Here is a 17,539-nt window from a genome sequence, read left to right as displayed (position 1 = left end):
TTACTTTTATATGTTAATCTCATATTTTTTAGTACTTATTTGAGATTTTCTATTTCTTATTGGTTGTTATTTCATCAATAAAGCATTTCTTTATTTATTTATATTTTTAGATATTTTTTATAATTTTTTAAAAGTTTTCAAATTTTTTTTTGAGGCTTACTCTTTACATCTCGAGGTTTACGCCTCGCCTCGAGGCTTATGCCTCGCCTCGAGGCTTATGCCTCGCCTCGGTTTTTGGTGGAGCACCTCGCTACGCCTCAATGCTTTTCACAACACTGAGCACTGCCATGTACATTCTGAACATGGTTCCTTTTAAAGCTATATGGCTTACACCTCATGAGTTGTAGATTGAGAGGAAACTAGGTTTAAGTCATTTGCGATAGTGAGGGTCGCCTGGACATGTGTTTATTCCTAATCACATGAGAGAAAAGTTAGATAACAAGTCTATCTTGTGCATCTTTATAAAGTACCCAAAATGATCTAAATATGGCCCACATGTATGTCTCCAAACATCTATTCTAAGCCTTTGATAGGCCATCCGTGTATGGATGGTAGAAGGTGTTCATGGCCAGATGCCGTTTTACTATCATGTTTTTTTGTTTTGAAAGACAAGCTAGGGTCAGGGAGATCCCTACCAGTTATACAACGATACCATGAGATTTGAAGTTGCAACGTCCCAACAGAAGGACACGTTTATTATCATGTTTGTTAGAGGGCAAATTCATGTGAATTGTTTTGTAAAGTTTTGTTTTTTCCCCTTATTGATTAAAAGTATACGATTGCTCTTTTAAACACAAACATAGCTTAAAAATAATCTCACCATACATACAAGTTAAAGTTTAAAAAGTTACTTTTGTCAGTTTAAAAGTATATTTTACCCTTATTTAATAAAGATACATGGTTGCCGTTTAAAGACAGAAATAATAGGAAAGAGAATTTTGATCATCCTAGAATTTTAACACAGTTGAGGGCAAAGTTAGTTCACAATAGGTCCTTACTTGACTGCAAAGCTTAGGATTGTATCAAAATTTAAGAAAAAAACAGTGTTGTCAGAATCGACCTGGTTCGGGCTTGAATAAGCCAATTCAAATGGAATCCGCCCAAAAGCCATTCAAAAAGGGCTGATTCAGGGTCGATTCAACTAGTAGTTTTTTAATATTTTTTAAGAGAGATAATTTTTTAACATTTTAGCACTTTTATTTTTTAATGCCACGTGTCATCCTACAGCGGAAAAAAAGTATTAATTCACAAACAATTCGATTCAGAGTTTTTTTTTTGAGAAACCCATTCACTTAGTGAACCGATTTTAACAACATTGGACAAAAGGTCATTTGGATTATGGCAAAATGTAGGTCTCTAAATAAAAAATTTCTTTTGTTAAAATAAATCCATTTTAATCACTTTGTTTGATGCCACTCAAGGTCAACCAAACCATTTTTATGATTAAACTTCAAAACCGGACTTCCATGTACTCAATGTGAATTTTCTTAGTGCTCTCCCACTTTGTTTAATTTTGTCTCTCGTCTAAGTTAGCTATCGCTAGGCAAACTCTCAATGTAAATACTAATAAGGTAGGTGGTTTTTCACAAATTATTCAAGAAACAAGTACTTATAGTCTATTACAGAAGAGAGAAGGGGAGGGAGGAGGGTCTGAGTTGCAGAGGGAGAGGGAGAGAGAGAGAGAGGAGAGAAACCAAAAAGAGGGTGAGGGAGAAGGGATGCGTTGAAGCACCAACGGCTCCAGAGGATGGTTTCCCTTTCGACGTGGTTTCGATACATAGCCCACAAGTTGGAGTACTCCGTGTCTCTCAGTTGGAAGGTTCTTTCTCTCTCTTTCTCATGCTGCTTATTGTCATTTCATCTTATTATAAACACGGATGTTCTTGTATTTCCTCTAATTCCGTTCTGCCCATCCCCCTTTTTTTTGCGTCAAAATTTTGGCTATCTTGTTCTTTTGGGTTACATTTTGTCCTTAGTTTGTGGGTTTTAGGAGTCCCATCTTCCTTATTTTTATGCCAGGATTGTTCTGCTGTATCTTGCTTGATGACCCATCTTTTACTTATGGGTATCGTACAATGCTGGGTTAATTTCGAGTGTCCTTGATGTATGCCATATGGGGGGTTTGGGTCTAGGGTTTAGGGAAATGGCTGCGTGTCTGGAACTTCTAGTTTTCTTATAGGATAGTAATTTTTTTGAATAGTTTCGGTGATGATTTGATTCAGTGCAGACAGCGAAGCTGAAATTTGGTGGTGTGTTGACATTAATGTTGTTCTAATAAGTTTCCCTTGAAATATGAGCCAGTTTTCTGTCGGTCTTTGTTGTTGTGATCCTATGCTATTCACCATATTTTCCTAGGTAGGCATGTCCATTTGTTTTTCACCTTGTTGGCACGTCTCTCTAGAGATTCCCTCACAGCATAAATATCGATGCCTCTGGGAGGACTCTGCATATGGTTATTTAGGCATTTGATCTCAATTCTCTTCGTTTTAGTGGGTTTTAAATAGTCTCCCATAGACATTTTGGGCCCTAGAATGTTCGAGCATCGGGAACCTGCTTATGGTAGAAAGTACAGTCATTCTAGGTGCTTTCAGTGTTGCATAGTCAAGAGCGATTGGTGATTACGTTGATGATCTGCCTTCTACTGGCAAACTAACAAATGCAATGTGATGAGTGTCAGTCTTATCTTGAGCTATTGCATATTGATTCAAGCTGCCACTGTGTTGCTGTTTAATACCAGTTTTGTTGTTTTGAAAAACCACTATTGACATGTCAGAATTGGTAAATTTCAGATTATATGGATCTCATCGTTGGTCCTTTTTCTGTAGCTTGAGCATATGTTGCCTAATTGGCCTTTGCATCTTTCTTGTGTATTTGTTTTGCTATTATCCCACTTTTTTGTTCTTTCTGAATTAAGCATAGTTTTTTTTTCCTTCATTTATCTTGTAATATGAGCATCCTAAGATTACTTTTAAACAGAGAGAAAAAGTTGGTGAACATCATTGCCTCATTGTGTGCTGGATTGTGGGTTTCTGGTAATGTGATTCCTCTATTCATGCATGCTGACAACATGAAAGATACATTCTCCATCATGTACATACTTATTTATGACTTCACGCTAACAATATGGTATCAAATTCTATCTATATTTATGTGCTTATCTTTTTGTTTCCTTGAGGGTACAATGCTCTCTAGTATCTCCATGGACTTCTTAATATTTGCATTTAATTTTGTAGATTTGTTAAACAAAGAGTTATTGATGTGGAAACAAGATTTTAAAGAAATTTGAAAATTAGTGTCCCATGTTTCTTACTAAAAAATCGATGAAAAACACCTCTACCAGGTTTTGATTAAGTAACCTGTAACTATGACTTTCTACTTGAGAGATGATGCACTTGAATACTCCAAAGATAAGCCCTGCAGACATGCACTAGTAGAAAAATAGTGCTGAGAGACAGAGAGGCCATTACAAAAGTACATGAAAACTGACAAATTATGGTGATAATTCATTATATTATCACTATATTTTGTTATTTCAAATGTTTATTTCTTTTCCATAATTTAGACATGCTTTTTATTTTATTTTATTCTGTAAGTACTTATATCTCTTATTTGCATTTTTGCACAAAGATAGTTATCTAAGCCTATTATTTTCATTTTTAGTGTTATTTTTTTTAAAATTTCAAGTGCCATATTTTCTAAGATATTTTCAAAATTCTTCAAGAAACATATAATATTGTGAGGTGCCTTATTGAGATATATGTGACTATGATGCATACATGCAAACACACTTGTGTATCTATATGCATGCATCATGTATCTCAGATCCATCTTTCGAAATGGTCTTCTTCATGGCCTTGAAATCCCACACAGTCTTCCCCATCGTGCGTATCCACTGCATCCCAAGTACAATGTCTACCCCATGAATAGGCAAAGCGTATAGGTTGACCACAAACTTAGTTCCTTGGAGTTGTAGACTCACATTTGGGCAGACCTAAACACACTTAAGATGTGACCTATTGCCAACCATCACATAAAAAATTGGATGCTCCTTAAACCTGCATCTAATTTCCCAGACAATACCCTCCTAGATGAAGTTATGGGTGCTATCAGTGCCAATGAGCATATTCACCTCACGAGTGCTCTAGTGACCATTGACCCACATCGAACTGGGCGTGGTGACGCTCGAGAGAGCATGGAAAGAGATGCCATCGGATGGCTCTCCCTGAGTGTCATCCTCTTTGTTAGGCCGGTTGGGCAAATCATCTTCCTCAAAATCCGATTGAACTACCTGGAAGATGTGGTAGTGGTGTGGCCCTTGAACAACTTTTCGTTGCAGTTAAAGCACAACCCTTTCTTGATCCGCTCTTCAGGTTTTGTGCGTGTAATCACCTTAACCTTGGGGGCTGACGTACTCCCCTTGGTTGACACTGTCTTCGGTTCGTCGACCGATGTCCTGGTGCGCGCATCGGTAGGCCTGCTTGGCTTACAGAAAGCCTAGAGCCTCTTTTGCTTTTCCTCTTGGATAGGGATGGCAGTGGACAGGGAGAAAGCGGGGCCCCACCCCGCCTCGCCCCGTTTGGACTGGGGATGAAGGGTATGAAATGGGGATGGAGGCGGGGACGAAGGTTAAAATCCATCCCCGTTCGGGGATGGAGGAGGGGATGGACGTACCCTTTTCCCGTCCCTGCCACGATCCCCGCCTCATCCCCGCCCCGCCCCATCCCCGTTTGAACTGGCGATGGAGGACAAGAAACGAGGACGAAGGCGGGGGTGGAGGTTAAAATCCATCCCCGCCGGGGATGGAGGTTCTAATCTTGAGGCGGAGCGGGGGTGGAGACCTTGTCCCCCGCCCCGCCCCATTGCCATCCCTACTCTTGGAGCTTGTTCACTCTGTAGGCCTCCTTAGGAGTTTGAACAACTACAACTAGGACCTCAATACATAGATTCTCCCGTAGTCTACCGATACAAGACCCCAACAAGGTCTCGTCGTCGACCAGTGGTAGAAGATTACAAAGGTTCTCGAATTCGGCCTGATACTCCTCTAGGCTACCCCTCTGTTTTAAGTTTTTGAGCTCCACATAGTGATTCACCAAAACCATGGGCTCAAAACGCTTCATGACTCTCTCGATAATGTCTTCCTAAGATGGCTTGTTGTGTACAGTGTTTAACCACTCGTACCAATGCAGTGCATCACCCTCGAGAGGAGCGTCTGCCTCAGAAACACGTGCCTCAACCAACACGTTGTGATAGGTAAATAAGTGCTTGAGTTTAAAGATCCACTCGCACACGTTCTCTCCTTCGAAAATAGGGACATCAAAACAAGGTTTCCTACCTCGGTGCTGATAATAAGGTGGCTTGCCCAGAAGAGAATCGTTCTGTCACGCAAGTTGGCTACCCTGGAAATCAGCTACTTGATCTAAGCCATGCTTGGGAGTGCGAAGGTTCTCCATGCGGTCGATTAGGGTTGATACAACCCTCTCGATACACTCAAGCCTAGTGTTCATCTTCGCAGTCTCTTGATGCTGCCAAAAAAGTTCAGCCTGAGTCTCCTCAAAAAGAGTTCGAGCCTGTTCACATGCTTGTGAGCTTCCTCGCTCTTTGACAAAAGAAATATCCATCTGATAGTCTTCGCTCTTATGTTACGACAATGAAGCCATACATGATACTTCAAGTACAAGGTTTTAATGATGAGCAAGTGGACTAAACTGCATTTCAGCTAAGGCTATGAAGAAATTGAAGAATTCGATGAAGAATCTTTGAAGACTAGTGTGCAAATGTTTAATTCATTAAAAGTCTTAGATTCTTGTAAGATCCTTACTTAGAGTGCATATTTAGGTTGCATTTCACCTTAAAAGTCTTTAGAAAAACTTTTTTAAAAGAAACCCTCTTTAAAATCTTTTTAGAAAACTCTTTTCTTAAATTTTCATGTTTATTAGTCGACCAATAGACTTACAAGTCGACTAATCCTTTCGCGCCATATTTTCTAAAAAGTCATTCTTGTCAAATTAGTCGACCGAAGGTTTTATCAGTCGACTGGACAGAATGTCTGTTTTCTGGAAAATTAGCAGCAGTCGACTAATGGTTTTATCAGTCGATTGGACAGAACATGTGTTTTCTGAAAAATTCAGCAGCAGTCGACTAATGCTTTTATCAGTTGACCGAACAGAATGTTTGTTTTTCAGAAGATTTTAGCAGCAGTCGACTAAAAGGTTTTTCAGTCTACTGATGATATTATCAGTCGACTAACTTTTCTCAAGTCGACTAAGTTTCAAAAGTTCAGATTTTCAAACGACTCGATTAACAGATCAGTCGACCGACGATAACTGTCAGTCTACTAATAACTAACTATTAGTCGACTAACTACTGTTTCAATCGACTAATTTTGCCATTTTCCTGAAACTTCAAAAAAGGCGTGTCTTTTCATTTTTCAAACATTTTGATCGTTCAAAATGGACAGTTTTGACACCCTTTCATATCCTCAACGTATGGAAAACTTTAACTATAAATATGAGTGCATTTTACACTAAAAAACAACAAGAATTCAATTGATTTGAATCATTTACTTATTGCTTTTCACTCCTATTCAGTCAAGTATTTGTTTTCTCACTCACTTGATATTTTCACTTCAGTTTTTCACTCAAATCACTTTGAGAGATAGTGAATTCGTGAGTAGCGTATTTCAACAACCTCAAAAGCCAATTGCATCTCATTTGCATTCAAAAGAAAGGCTCATAGGTTGTATTGTAAGTTGTTATTTCTTTTCTGTAAAAAGGACTCCTTGGTGTAAAAGAGTTGTTTGATTTCAGTAGGGTTGTTACTGAAAGTGAGACCGGTTTTGGTCTGTGTGATCTTGTAGTTTACAAGGTTGATAGTGGAAATCTCAAGCGGGTTTTGCTTGGGGACTGGATGTAGGTCGGGATAGACCGAACCAGGATAAAATCTTGTGTTCTTTGTGTGTTTGCTTTTCGATTTGCAAAATCCTTCAATATTCCGCAGATTATTTATAAAAGCACTATTCACCCCCCTCTAGTGCTCGTTGCCTCGATCCTAGTGCACTTTCATCTTATACCAACTTGTTACACCATCCTCAAGCTCTGGTTGAATCTGTTCGAAGCTTGAACCAGAAGGGAGCTCCTAGCTCGCAACAGATGGGTACTCTAGTCTGAGCTCGATGGTGGCGAGAGGATCGTTCTTGCAATTCTTATACTTACATGGCTGGTACAGATGCGTAGGAGGTGCCGGTTCTTGCTAGATATAATGGAAAATAGGCCTAAGGGTTACCATAGTGTAGGTTTAGGGATTCTGGGACAAGTTTTCGATAAACAAGAAAATTAGCTAGGCTAAAAACGACTCCGGAAGCTAACTCATAAAGGGTTTCGGTTCAGATATGTTATGGACTGAACCTAAGGGTTTGTTGGACACTTAAAAACGTGTGTCAGGGTTAGGGTAGGCTGCCAAAGGTCAGGAATCACTAAAATTGGTTGTTGGGAGGCTGGGATGCTCAAACGATAAAAACAGGGTTTTCGGGGTAATCAGGTAGATACGATTTTGGTTTTAAGGCTAAAGCAATCTAATGCAACCTAGGGTCTGGTTACAAGTTTATGAAATCAATATCAGAGGTTTAAAGGGTTGTGTACCTGAGTTAGGCTTTAGAGAGGAGAGTACAACAAAACCATGACTCTAGAGGCTTCCAAACAGCTTTGCCAAGCATTGTAGCCTTCTAAAATATTTAAAGGAAACACGTGAAGGGCTAGGGCCCTTGCTCGAACTAGGTCCACCACCACACTAGGGACGTGCCAGGTAAGATCAGTGATAGAAGAGAAGAAGATGCCAGAGCGGTAGGGACGTCCAAGGGAAAAGAGAGAGAGGTGGGCATTCGAGGGTAGGGAAGCCTGAAGCAAAAAAAAAAAAAAAAAAAAAAATATATATATATATATATATATATATATATATATATATATATATATATAGAGAGAGAGAGAGAGAGAGAGAGAGAGAGAGAGAGAGAGAGAGAGAGAGAGAGAGGAATGACCAAGCCTAAAGCAGATCTCAATGTATAATATTACTCGTCAAGACTTATATAAATGGAGCTTTGGTTGAGTCCTTATTGCATAGTCCATCTTCTAACTAGGAAATCCCAAGAACCAACTAAACTAAGACTCTTAGCTAAGGACTCCTGAACAAACCGATTAAAAGACTTCCATAATTAATTAACTACTTAATTACCACTAATGAACTTCTAGAACTAGGGAGTCTGGATCTTTGACTTGTCAACCATTAGCAATGCTATGTCATCATCCTGAGACCCACACTGTGCTCTTTGGCAGTGGTGTCTGGATCCTGGGCATTGGATCTGGATCTACTATGATGTTCTGGACCGTAACAATCTCCCTCATGTTTTTTTGGGCAAAAAAGGAGAATGTCTAGAAACCTCAAACTGGAGGCTAGTCAGTTCAACTGTGGTGTAAAACCAGCTGGTTCCTAGCTGTAGGGACTACTAACACTTGTACCTATACATGGATCCTTCCTAGATTTATGAGGAAAAAATAGTTTCATGGGGGCAATAATAGAAACAGTGAAACAAAGGAGGATAGAATAATTCAAAAGAGGAAGAAAGAGGAATCCTTGGCAAGTGTCACCATTTGAGTCTGTTCAAAAAACCTTTAGCTGATTGTTGATGCATTACTAAATACATTTTTTGGTGGGCATCAACACATTCTCAAAGAAAATCAAAGCTGTTGAGTGAACATTCTATTCACAGTAGCCCCTCTTTTGACAATAACGAGGAAGCCCATCATTGTATGTGTTTTGTGCATGAACGTACAATCTGGACATCTTGCCATCGTCATGGCTCAAATATTTTAAGCGCACAAAAATGGCTGTTTCCATGTTGTGATCAGGTTTTGTATACAAAATTCATCCTATTATGTGTTCACAGTGCTCTCACTGTTGTTATCACTAGTTTATAAAGAGAAACATGTTTATTACTGTTCATAAAAAAGAATAAATCAATGAGCGGTAGGCACATGCAAGCTACATTCCTCTGTAATTAACAGGCACCACTAGACACTTCTTGGTCAACAGTGGATGCCATAGAAACCCTTTTGTACCCACTTGAAAGGGAGAACCTAGGAGTCATATGTGACTCTTTTGGTAGGTTTTTGCTTATCTTAGTTTCAATAGAGAATGAGGCAGAGGACATCAGTCAGTGCAGGTCTATCTCCTTATTGAGTAGTGTCTATAATCATTTCTAAGATGTTGGCATAAAAGCTTAAAAAGATGATCAGCAGCTTATATCAGCAAATGAACATGCCTTCTTTACAGGTAAAAGAACATGTGGTTTAATAGCCGACAAATCCCTCCACTCTATCACATCAAGTTTTCCAGCTTTCTTAGAAAGCACTTGATTCAGTTTGTTTGAAATTCTAATTCTCTTGTATGGAATTGTTGAACTACTGAGAGGTCCACGGGATTTCCTTTCTCCCTTACTCTTCAGTATAGTTGGTGAGGGGCTGAGGGTACTTTTCAGCAACGATCGAGTAAAGGATACATTAAGGGACTGCATTTACTAGGCTTCAAAGGGATAGCAGATTTAAGGTTCTCAAATGACTTAAGCCAGTCAAATTATTACAATTCTGGAGAGTGGCTGTTATTTGAAGTTTTTTTTGTCCTAGCCTGGTTTAGAGAACAATAGGGGGTAAAAGTAATGTGATGGTTTTTGATGTGGAAAATCTGCCTTAATTATCTCGCTATTATCATTTCTGGGTGCAGCTTTGGGGATTTTTCCATGTGTGTCTTTGTTTGTCGACTTCGAGGAGAATTTCTAGGACTTTGACTGTAGCTCAATCAAGAATAGGGTTGCTAAGAAGGTTTAATTTCTGAAGTCCAATTATTTGTTGTTGGCTGGTAGGATGACTTTGGCACACCATCTTTTGGTAGTGATACACTGATATTTGAGTCTTTTATATTGCCTTCCAAAGAAGATGGAGATAAGACTCTTTAAGAATAGTGGGGTCTTGGTATTAGTGGTTTGTGATTGAAGAACAAGGTTCTTGTAATGACCCCAACTAATCTTCGTAAAAATAGTAAAATTTTTATTTTTTAAAACAATTGCGGAAATAAACCCAAGGATCTGGGGTCTCACATATTTAATATATACCAAACCAAAACAGATAGTGCATTGAATCAACGAAGAATAATCATCTTTATTAATCAATTGAATAAATATCATATAAGCTGAAATAATAAAATCGTCCTGTAAAATAGTTTTTGAAAACGAGTAAGAACCAAAGTCCTTTATACAAATTCCTCTAAAAATTCAAATAGTAATGAAATATCATAAACCAAATTCATGCATAATTTTAGAGGACTATAAAAATAACAATTTTTATAATCAACTCACCATTCAAGCATTTAAACAAATATCATGCACTAATAATTATCATGCGAAACAGAATAAGCATGAATGCATGAACTAATGAAGAACACTAAATATGCATGATTCAATATACATGTATGAATAACTTATTAAGTTATTTATTAGAGTTGTTTTTGTATGCATGCCCCTATTAAATGCATACAATTTTAGTTTTCACTTTTTCTTAAATCCGCGGATACTCAAAACGAGCACAATATTTTCAAAGTCTAAGTTAGGTTCCCAGTTGTAACTTAATACACAATTTATATTTTATTATTGAGTTTCACACTTGTTCCTCGTCCGATATCATGAATTCTCATCTTCTATCGGAACATTAAGAATCCTCACCTAATGACGGAACATTAATGAAAATCCCCAACCATTGACACCACTTTCTTGGTATACCAATAACTACAACTGAGTCAACAACACCACCCCTAAGCAAAGTAGCTGAATCTCCCTAAAACCGTGTCCGGGAGGTGAACTACCATATTGGGTTTAGGGGCACAATTGCATACGGAGTTTTAGCATCTTCACGGTCCCCTCAAACCGCCATCCAAGATTCCCACACTGTGGAAGGGGCATTAAGAAATAGATTAATTACATTGTTTGATCTCTTTTACCTTTTCAAATAATTTTAAGTTCTTTACACGAATTGTTTTGCAAATCCACGTTCTAAACCAACTTCAGGCCCTGACCCGTAAAATATAACAGTGCAATTAATTTTGAAAAAATCAATAGTTTCCAGAATAAATTTTGCAATGCATAAATTAAAATCAACAATATTGGAGCAACACATGTTCCTGGCCTACACGGTTCACAGTGGTTCACATACAACAAACAACAAACAACAAACAACAAACAACAAACAACAAACAACAACAACTACGCCTTCATCCCAAAACAATTGGGGTCAGCGATATGAACCAAAAAAGAAATTCATTTTGGGTCTTCCACATGAATCCTTTTCCTCCAATCATTTCTATCCAACGCCATGTCCTCGGTGAGGTTCAAAGCATTCATATCCTTTCCTATCATCTCCATCCAAGTCTTCCTAGGCCTACCCCGACCTCTTTTAACTAATATATTTTCCCATTTCTCCAACCTTCTAACTGGAGCATCATTAGGCCTTCGCCGAATATGTCCAAACCACCGTAAACGATTCTCTCGCATCTTATTTTCAATGGGTGCAACACCTACCTTCTTACGTATCTCTTCGTTCCGAATCTTATCTTTTATTGTATTTCCACACATCCATCTAAGCATCCGCATCTCAGCTACACTCATTTTTTGAATATGATGTCGCTTGGCAGCCCAACATTCCGTACCATATAGTAAAGCGGGTCTAATAGTCGTCCTATAAAACTTTCCCTTCAACCGCAATGGCATTCTACGATCGCACAGCACTCCAGTAGCACTTTTCCATTTCATCCACCCAACCTTTATCCTATGATTTACATCTCCATCAATTTCTCCATACTTTTGAATGATGGATCCCAAATATTTGAAATAATCATTCACCGGTATATCTTGCTCACCAAGCTTCACTACACTCCCATCACTACTTCGTTGCTTACTAAACCGACATTCCATATATTCAGTCTTACTCTTACTCAACTTAAAACCTCTAGCTTCCAATGTCTGTCTCCAAAATTCTAACTTAGCATTAACCCCAGCTCTAGACTCATCAATCAAAACAATATCATCAGCAAACAACATACACCACGGTACATTTTCTTGAATTGATCTCGTAAGCTCATCCATCACTATCGCAAATAGGAAAGGGCTTAAAGCAGATCCTTGATGTAACCCAACCGTTATCGGAAAATTGGTTGTCACCCCTCCACAAGTGCGGACATTGGTTACTACTCCTTCATACATATCTTTAATTATACTAATGTACTTGAGAGAAACACCTTTCTTCATCATTGTCCACCAGAGAACGTCCCTAGGTACTCTATCGTATGCCTTCTCTAAATCAATAAAAACCATATGCAAATCTTTGTTCCTCTCTCTATATCTTTCAATAAGTTGTCTAAGAAGATGTATAGCTTCCATAGTTGATCTTCCAGGCATAAAACCAAATTGATTCTCCGATATCATGACAACCTTCCTCAACCTAGACTCAATCACCCTCTCCCAAAGTTTCATAGTATGACTCATGAGTTTTATACCACGATAGTTTGTGCAATCTTGTATATCACCCTTATTCTTATATAAAGGCACCAAAGTACTCTTCCTCCACTCATTAGGCATCTTATTTGTTCGCCAAATCAAGTTAAAAAGATTTGTCAACCATTCTAAACCTTTCTCTCCCAAGCATTTCCAAGCCTCGATAGGTATACCATCTGGGCCAACTGCCCTTCTTGATTTCATTTTCTTCAAAGCCTCTGCAATCTCTTTCTTTTGAATCTTGCGCATGAAGTCACGATTTATCTCATGAAAAGGAATGGAGAAGTCTCCAAGATCTTGAGCATGACTATCATTAAATAGCTTATCAAAATAATCTTTCCATCTCTCCTTAATCTCCTCATCTTTGACTAAAACCCTTTGCGTTTCATCTTTGATACATCTAACCATACCCAAATCCTTCGATTTCCTATCTCTCATCTTTGCAAGCCTATAAATATCCTTCTCGCCTTCTTTGGTATCCAACTTGTCATAAACCTCCTTATATACCTTAGCCCTCGCGTTTCGAACAACTTTTTTAGCTTCCTTCTTTGCTATCATATACTTCTTCAAATTCTCATTATCACGACTCTTACTTAGATTTCTATAACACTCTCTTTTAACCTTAATAGCTAATTTGACATCCTCGTTCCACCACGATGTATCCTTACCTAGTGGTGCACCGCCTTTAGACTCACCCAATACCTCCTTAGCTACTTTTCTCATACCACCCGTTATCTTATTCCACATTGATTCTGAATCCTCCTCGAGACACCAATCAACTTCCTTAACTACCTGCTCTACAAACATTCCTTGTTTAGCTCCTTTCAGTGCCCACCACTTAATTCTAGGATCTATCCTATGTCTATCCCTTTTGCGGCATTGTCTAATTCTAAGATCTAAAATTAAGACTCTATGTTGTGTAGCTACACTTTCTCCTGGTATAACCTTACAATCGATGCAACAACCCCTATCTCTCTTTCTAAGTAGGAAAAAATCTATCTGACTCGTATTAACCCCACTTTTAAATGTTACTAGGTGAGACTCCCACTTCCTAAACCAAGTGTTTGCTAAGATCATATCATAGGACAAACAAAAATCTAAAATCCTTTCTCCACAGTGGTTCACATATGACCACAAAACCATCTCAAAATGATTTATGCATCTTTTTGCAAAATTTTAGTAAACATGCAACACACCTTGTTTCAAAATATGTCCATAATGCATATTCAATCACACAACATGAATGCAACATAAAGCCAATTGCATACGCATGCAGACAAATGCTTGCAATATACATTATCATGATTCATTTCATGCATAACATCCAAACATGCACATGATCATATTTAAGCAAACATCAAAATAACTTCAGAATTTTCATGCGTTTGATATGCATATTTACAACATAGTAATTGAATGCATAAACATGCACAATCAAATCCAAAACATATATAGCACCCTGCAGTCCACATGAATGCATGTTTGAATATAACAATACTATTCATAATCAACATCCAACACACTGCTAATCTGATCGGGATGCACAAATTCGTACTCAATAAATCTGATCAGATTGCACATACCACACCACTCGACAATCTGATCAGGTCACACGTGCAATCCATGTCAAATCCAATCAGATTGCATGTGCACCGCCAGTGCCCGAATCTGGTCAGATTGTACACCAAACCCAGCTCGGCAATTTTTTTTATTTTCACTGCATAATCCTGCTCAACGACATGCAGTCAACATGTCATTGCTGCACTAAAGCGAGCAGCAACATGCTGTCAACAACCTGTCAAAGCTATTAAATGTGCACCCCAACATGTTGTCACTGCTCGAATAGGAGCAGCAACATATTGTTTGCAACATGTGCACAACAACATGCTGTCGGAAGGTGTGGTATTGTTGCACCAATGTGCAGCAAGGGGTTGTCCTGAACAACCATAACCCACACATATGCAGCCAATAAGCAGTCTATAATATGACAAAAAAACTCAGATTTGTTGACTGCTATCAAACATGTATATAAATATCATTCGATAACAACCAACATAGTAACATTTACTCCAGTTTGATGACAACCGACATAATAGCATAAAAACAGAGTTATTGAGAGTCAATCATAACAACATAAAAACAAGTTTACTGGCAGTTTACAACAAAGAAATTCAGGTTTGATGATAGACAACATAACAACATACAAAACAATTTAAAAATAGTGTTGAGAGTAGTCAACATAACAACATCAAAACATTTTTATGCCAATCAGCATGACAACATCAAAACAATTTATGATGTCAAACAACATAACAACATCAAATAGTTTATAACGAGCCTGCTAACAACCATCACAAAATCGGATTTGATAACACAAAAACATGGCTGATAACAGTCAATATAGAAACAAGGAAAACCGATTTTATAACAGTAAATAAATTCAGCATGTTCGTGAATCTGGTGACAGTCATTACAAAGGAAAATTCATGTGGTCGACTCTGATGTCAGTTGACATAAAATCAGATTTGATTTCCTGAAATCAAATCTGATAACAGTCAGTAATATCACATAACATCAGATTTGATGACAGTCAGACATGAAATCAGATTTGATATCATACGATCAAATCTGATAACAGTCAATAACATGACTGAAAATCAGGTTCAATTTCAGTCCAAACATGTAAACCTGTTAACAGTCATCAAGACAGTGTATGATTAAATAATAGAAATACATGTTTGATCACAACCAATAAAATCAGCCTGTAAACAGGAAACATCATTAAAAGAAATACTTATAGCAGGTCTGATCAAGCTATGCACACACAGCAAGTCTGACCAGACTGCACCCACACAGGGTGCCGATCTGATCAGCCAAAAATAAAAAAAATATAACTGCATGCCAATCGTCCGGCCTGTTTTGGATCAAATCTGATCCCAAACCATAAACATCTACTTTTCTTTCAAAAACATAGATGGATCATTCAATAAATCATGGTCATCCCATATATATATATGTGTGTGTGTGTGTGTGTGTTCAGCATGCTCCGCTAAAAAAAAAGAGATCGACCGCTTGAACATAGATTAATACATGCTTAAACAGGAAAAAATGATAGCATGCTCTCATCAAATCAATAATACATGAAATCGTGAATCAAAGCATATATTTATACATGTTTTTGAATCAGATTTTCTTTTTTCCATCTAAAATTTCACATGAATTAGATTTAAAACAGTTTCTCCCCATTTGAATCTAGAGAGGAATCCGTACCTTAAATCGAATGTGGAAAAAGATCGGAAAAATGCGGATGTAAGGTGAGAACATTGATTTCTTCCTCTCCTTCTTCCTTTTTTTTTCTCTTTCTTTCTCTTTCCTTTTTTTTCTTTCTCTCTCTAGAAAATGAGTTCTAGAGAGAGAGAGAGGAGTTACACCCCTTATATAAATTCTTTTTTAGGTCTTTTAAAGAGGGGGTGACGTCCCCTCTAGAGGCCTCTCATATGGGTAGAGTTCTACCATATGTAGAACTCTACCTTCTACCTTCTTTATCCATCTAGATCTTATCTTTTTTATTTTATTTAAATTAATATTTTAATATTTTTAAGAAGTATTTCAAGGGGGTTCTGGAAGCCCATATGGGGTAGAATTCTACCCCAGGTAGAACTCTACCTTATCCTTATTCTATTTTAAAGTTGTTTTTAAACTTTAAATTCAAAGTAGTTTTAAAATTTCCATGGATGAATTTCGGATCCAAGATTCAAATCTATATCCAAATTCATATTGGATCCAACCTGTACTAGATCTTAAACAATATGGATCTTGAACTGGGTTCAGATCCATATTAACTTGGATCAAACAAAGCAGATCCAGTCCGATCTAATCCAGAAAAGGCAAAAATAGAGGTTATTTTTAAAAAAAAAATACAATTTTCGGGCCAACCGTAAACCGATTTAAAAAAAAAGGCACCAACGTTCTCAAAATTACGAGACGCATCTAATGGTATACTTACCTGATTTTCGCCTCCGAACTTCGCTTGAATTTAACTTGAATTTTGTTCTATTTTTGCTCGAATTTAAAGGTTAAAAACAAAAAAGTTCTCAAATATTAATAGCCTCATTTTGGTCTTGTTAGTGGGCCCTGGGCCACGCTCATGCCCAGTTGACGTCTCCTACATTTAAGGATATTTTTCATGATTGTATCATGTTCATTAAATACTTAGCCAAAATTTCACAATTTTTCGAAGTTATAAATCATGGAAAAACACGATATTACAGTTCTCATCACCAAGTGGTAGTGGCAGCTATGCCATTTGACAATTGGTTGTTAAGGTAATAAAAGACAAATGTGGTCATCAATGGTGGACTTGGCAGTGGAAGGTATCACCACATTGAAAACAGTGCTTAGGTATTTGACAGAGGCAGATAAAGTATTTTGAATTATTCAAAGGGTGGGTTATGGCTGGTCTATCTCCTTTTTAGTATGATCCATGGATCAAAGGAACACCTTCCTTAAGCTGTCTCATCTTATAGACTCCACTCCCAGATATAAGGGGCTGGTTGGTTCCTCAGTGTTAGGTTGGTGAAACAGGTCAGATGTCTCACTTAGATGCGGATCCTCTGATTCAGAGTTTGAAAAATGGCTGATTATTGTTTATTAATGAAATCTTTGTGCCATAACCAACCTAAAGAAGGGACTGATTGTCTTCTTTGGCATAATTCTTTTCACAGCCAAGTATTTGGTGGCCTCTTGTTATCTGGCATCTATCCCACAGGGTAATGATCCCTTTCCTGCTAGATCACAACCGGTGGAAGGTATTTGCCCTTACATGCATCTTTGAATGTAAGGTAAAGATACCGGTTTTGCTCTTGCAACCTAATGTGTTTGACTACTGAGTAAGATGGTCCTTATCTTTTTTTGGCTGCACACTTTCCTTGAAAAGTTCCTCCATTCGGG

The 17,539-nt window shown here is 37.8% G+C and overlaps 1 protein-coding gene across 1 annotated transcript in view; it reads left to right on the top strand.

Annotated features, from left to right (window-relative positions):
- The first annotated feature begins 1,629 nt into the window (after positions 1-1,629).
- Positions 1,630-17,539, top strand: part of LOC149842484 (mitochondrial ATP-independent inner membrane protease subunit 2-like) — a 49,924-nt gene continuing 34,014 nt past the window's right edge. The window contains exon 1 of the mRNA XM_089999221.1: positions 1,630-1,819. Within this exon, the coding sequence (XP_089855347.1) occupies positions 1,748-1,819 (72 nt within the window). The 5' untranslated portion in view covers positions 1,630-1,747. The remainder of the gene's footprint in view (positions 1,820-17,539) is intronic.

This window comes from Nuphar pumila, chromosome 3 (genome assembly GCF_984573655.1).
Source record: "Nuphar pumila chromosome 3, dmNupPumi1.hap1.1, whole genome shotgun sequence".
NCBI lineage: Eukaryota > Viridiplantae > Streptophyta > Magnoliopsida > Nymphaeales > Nymphaeaceae > Nuphar > Nuphar pumila.
This window is presented reverse-complemented; position numbering and strand designations above follow the sequence as displayed.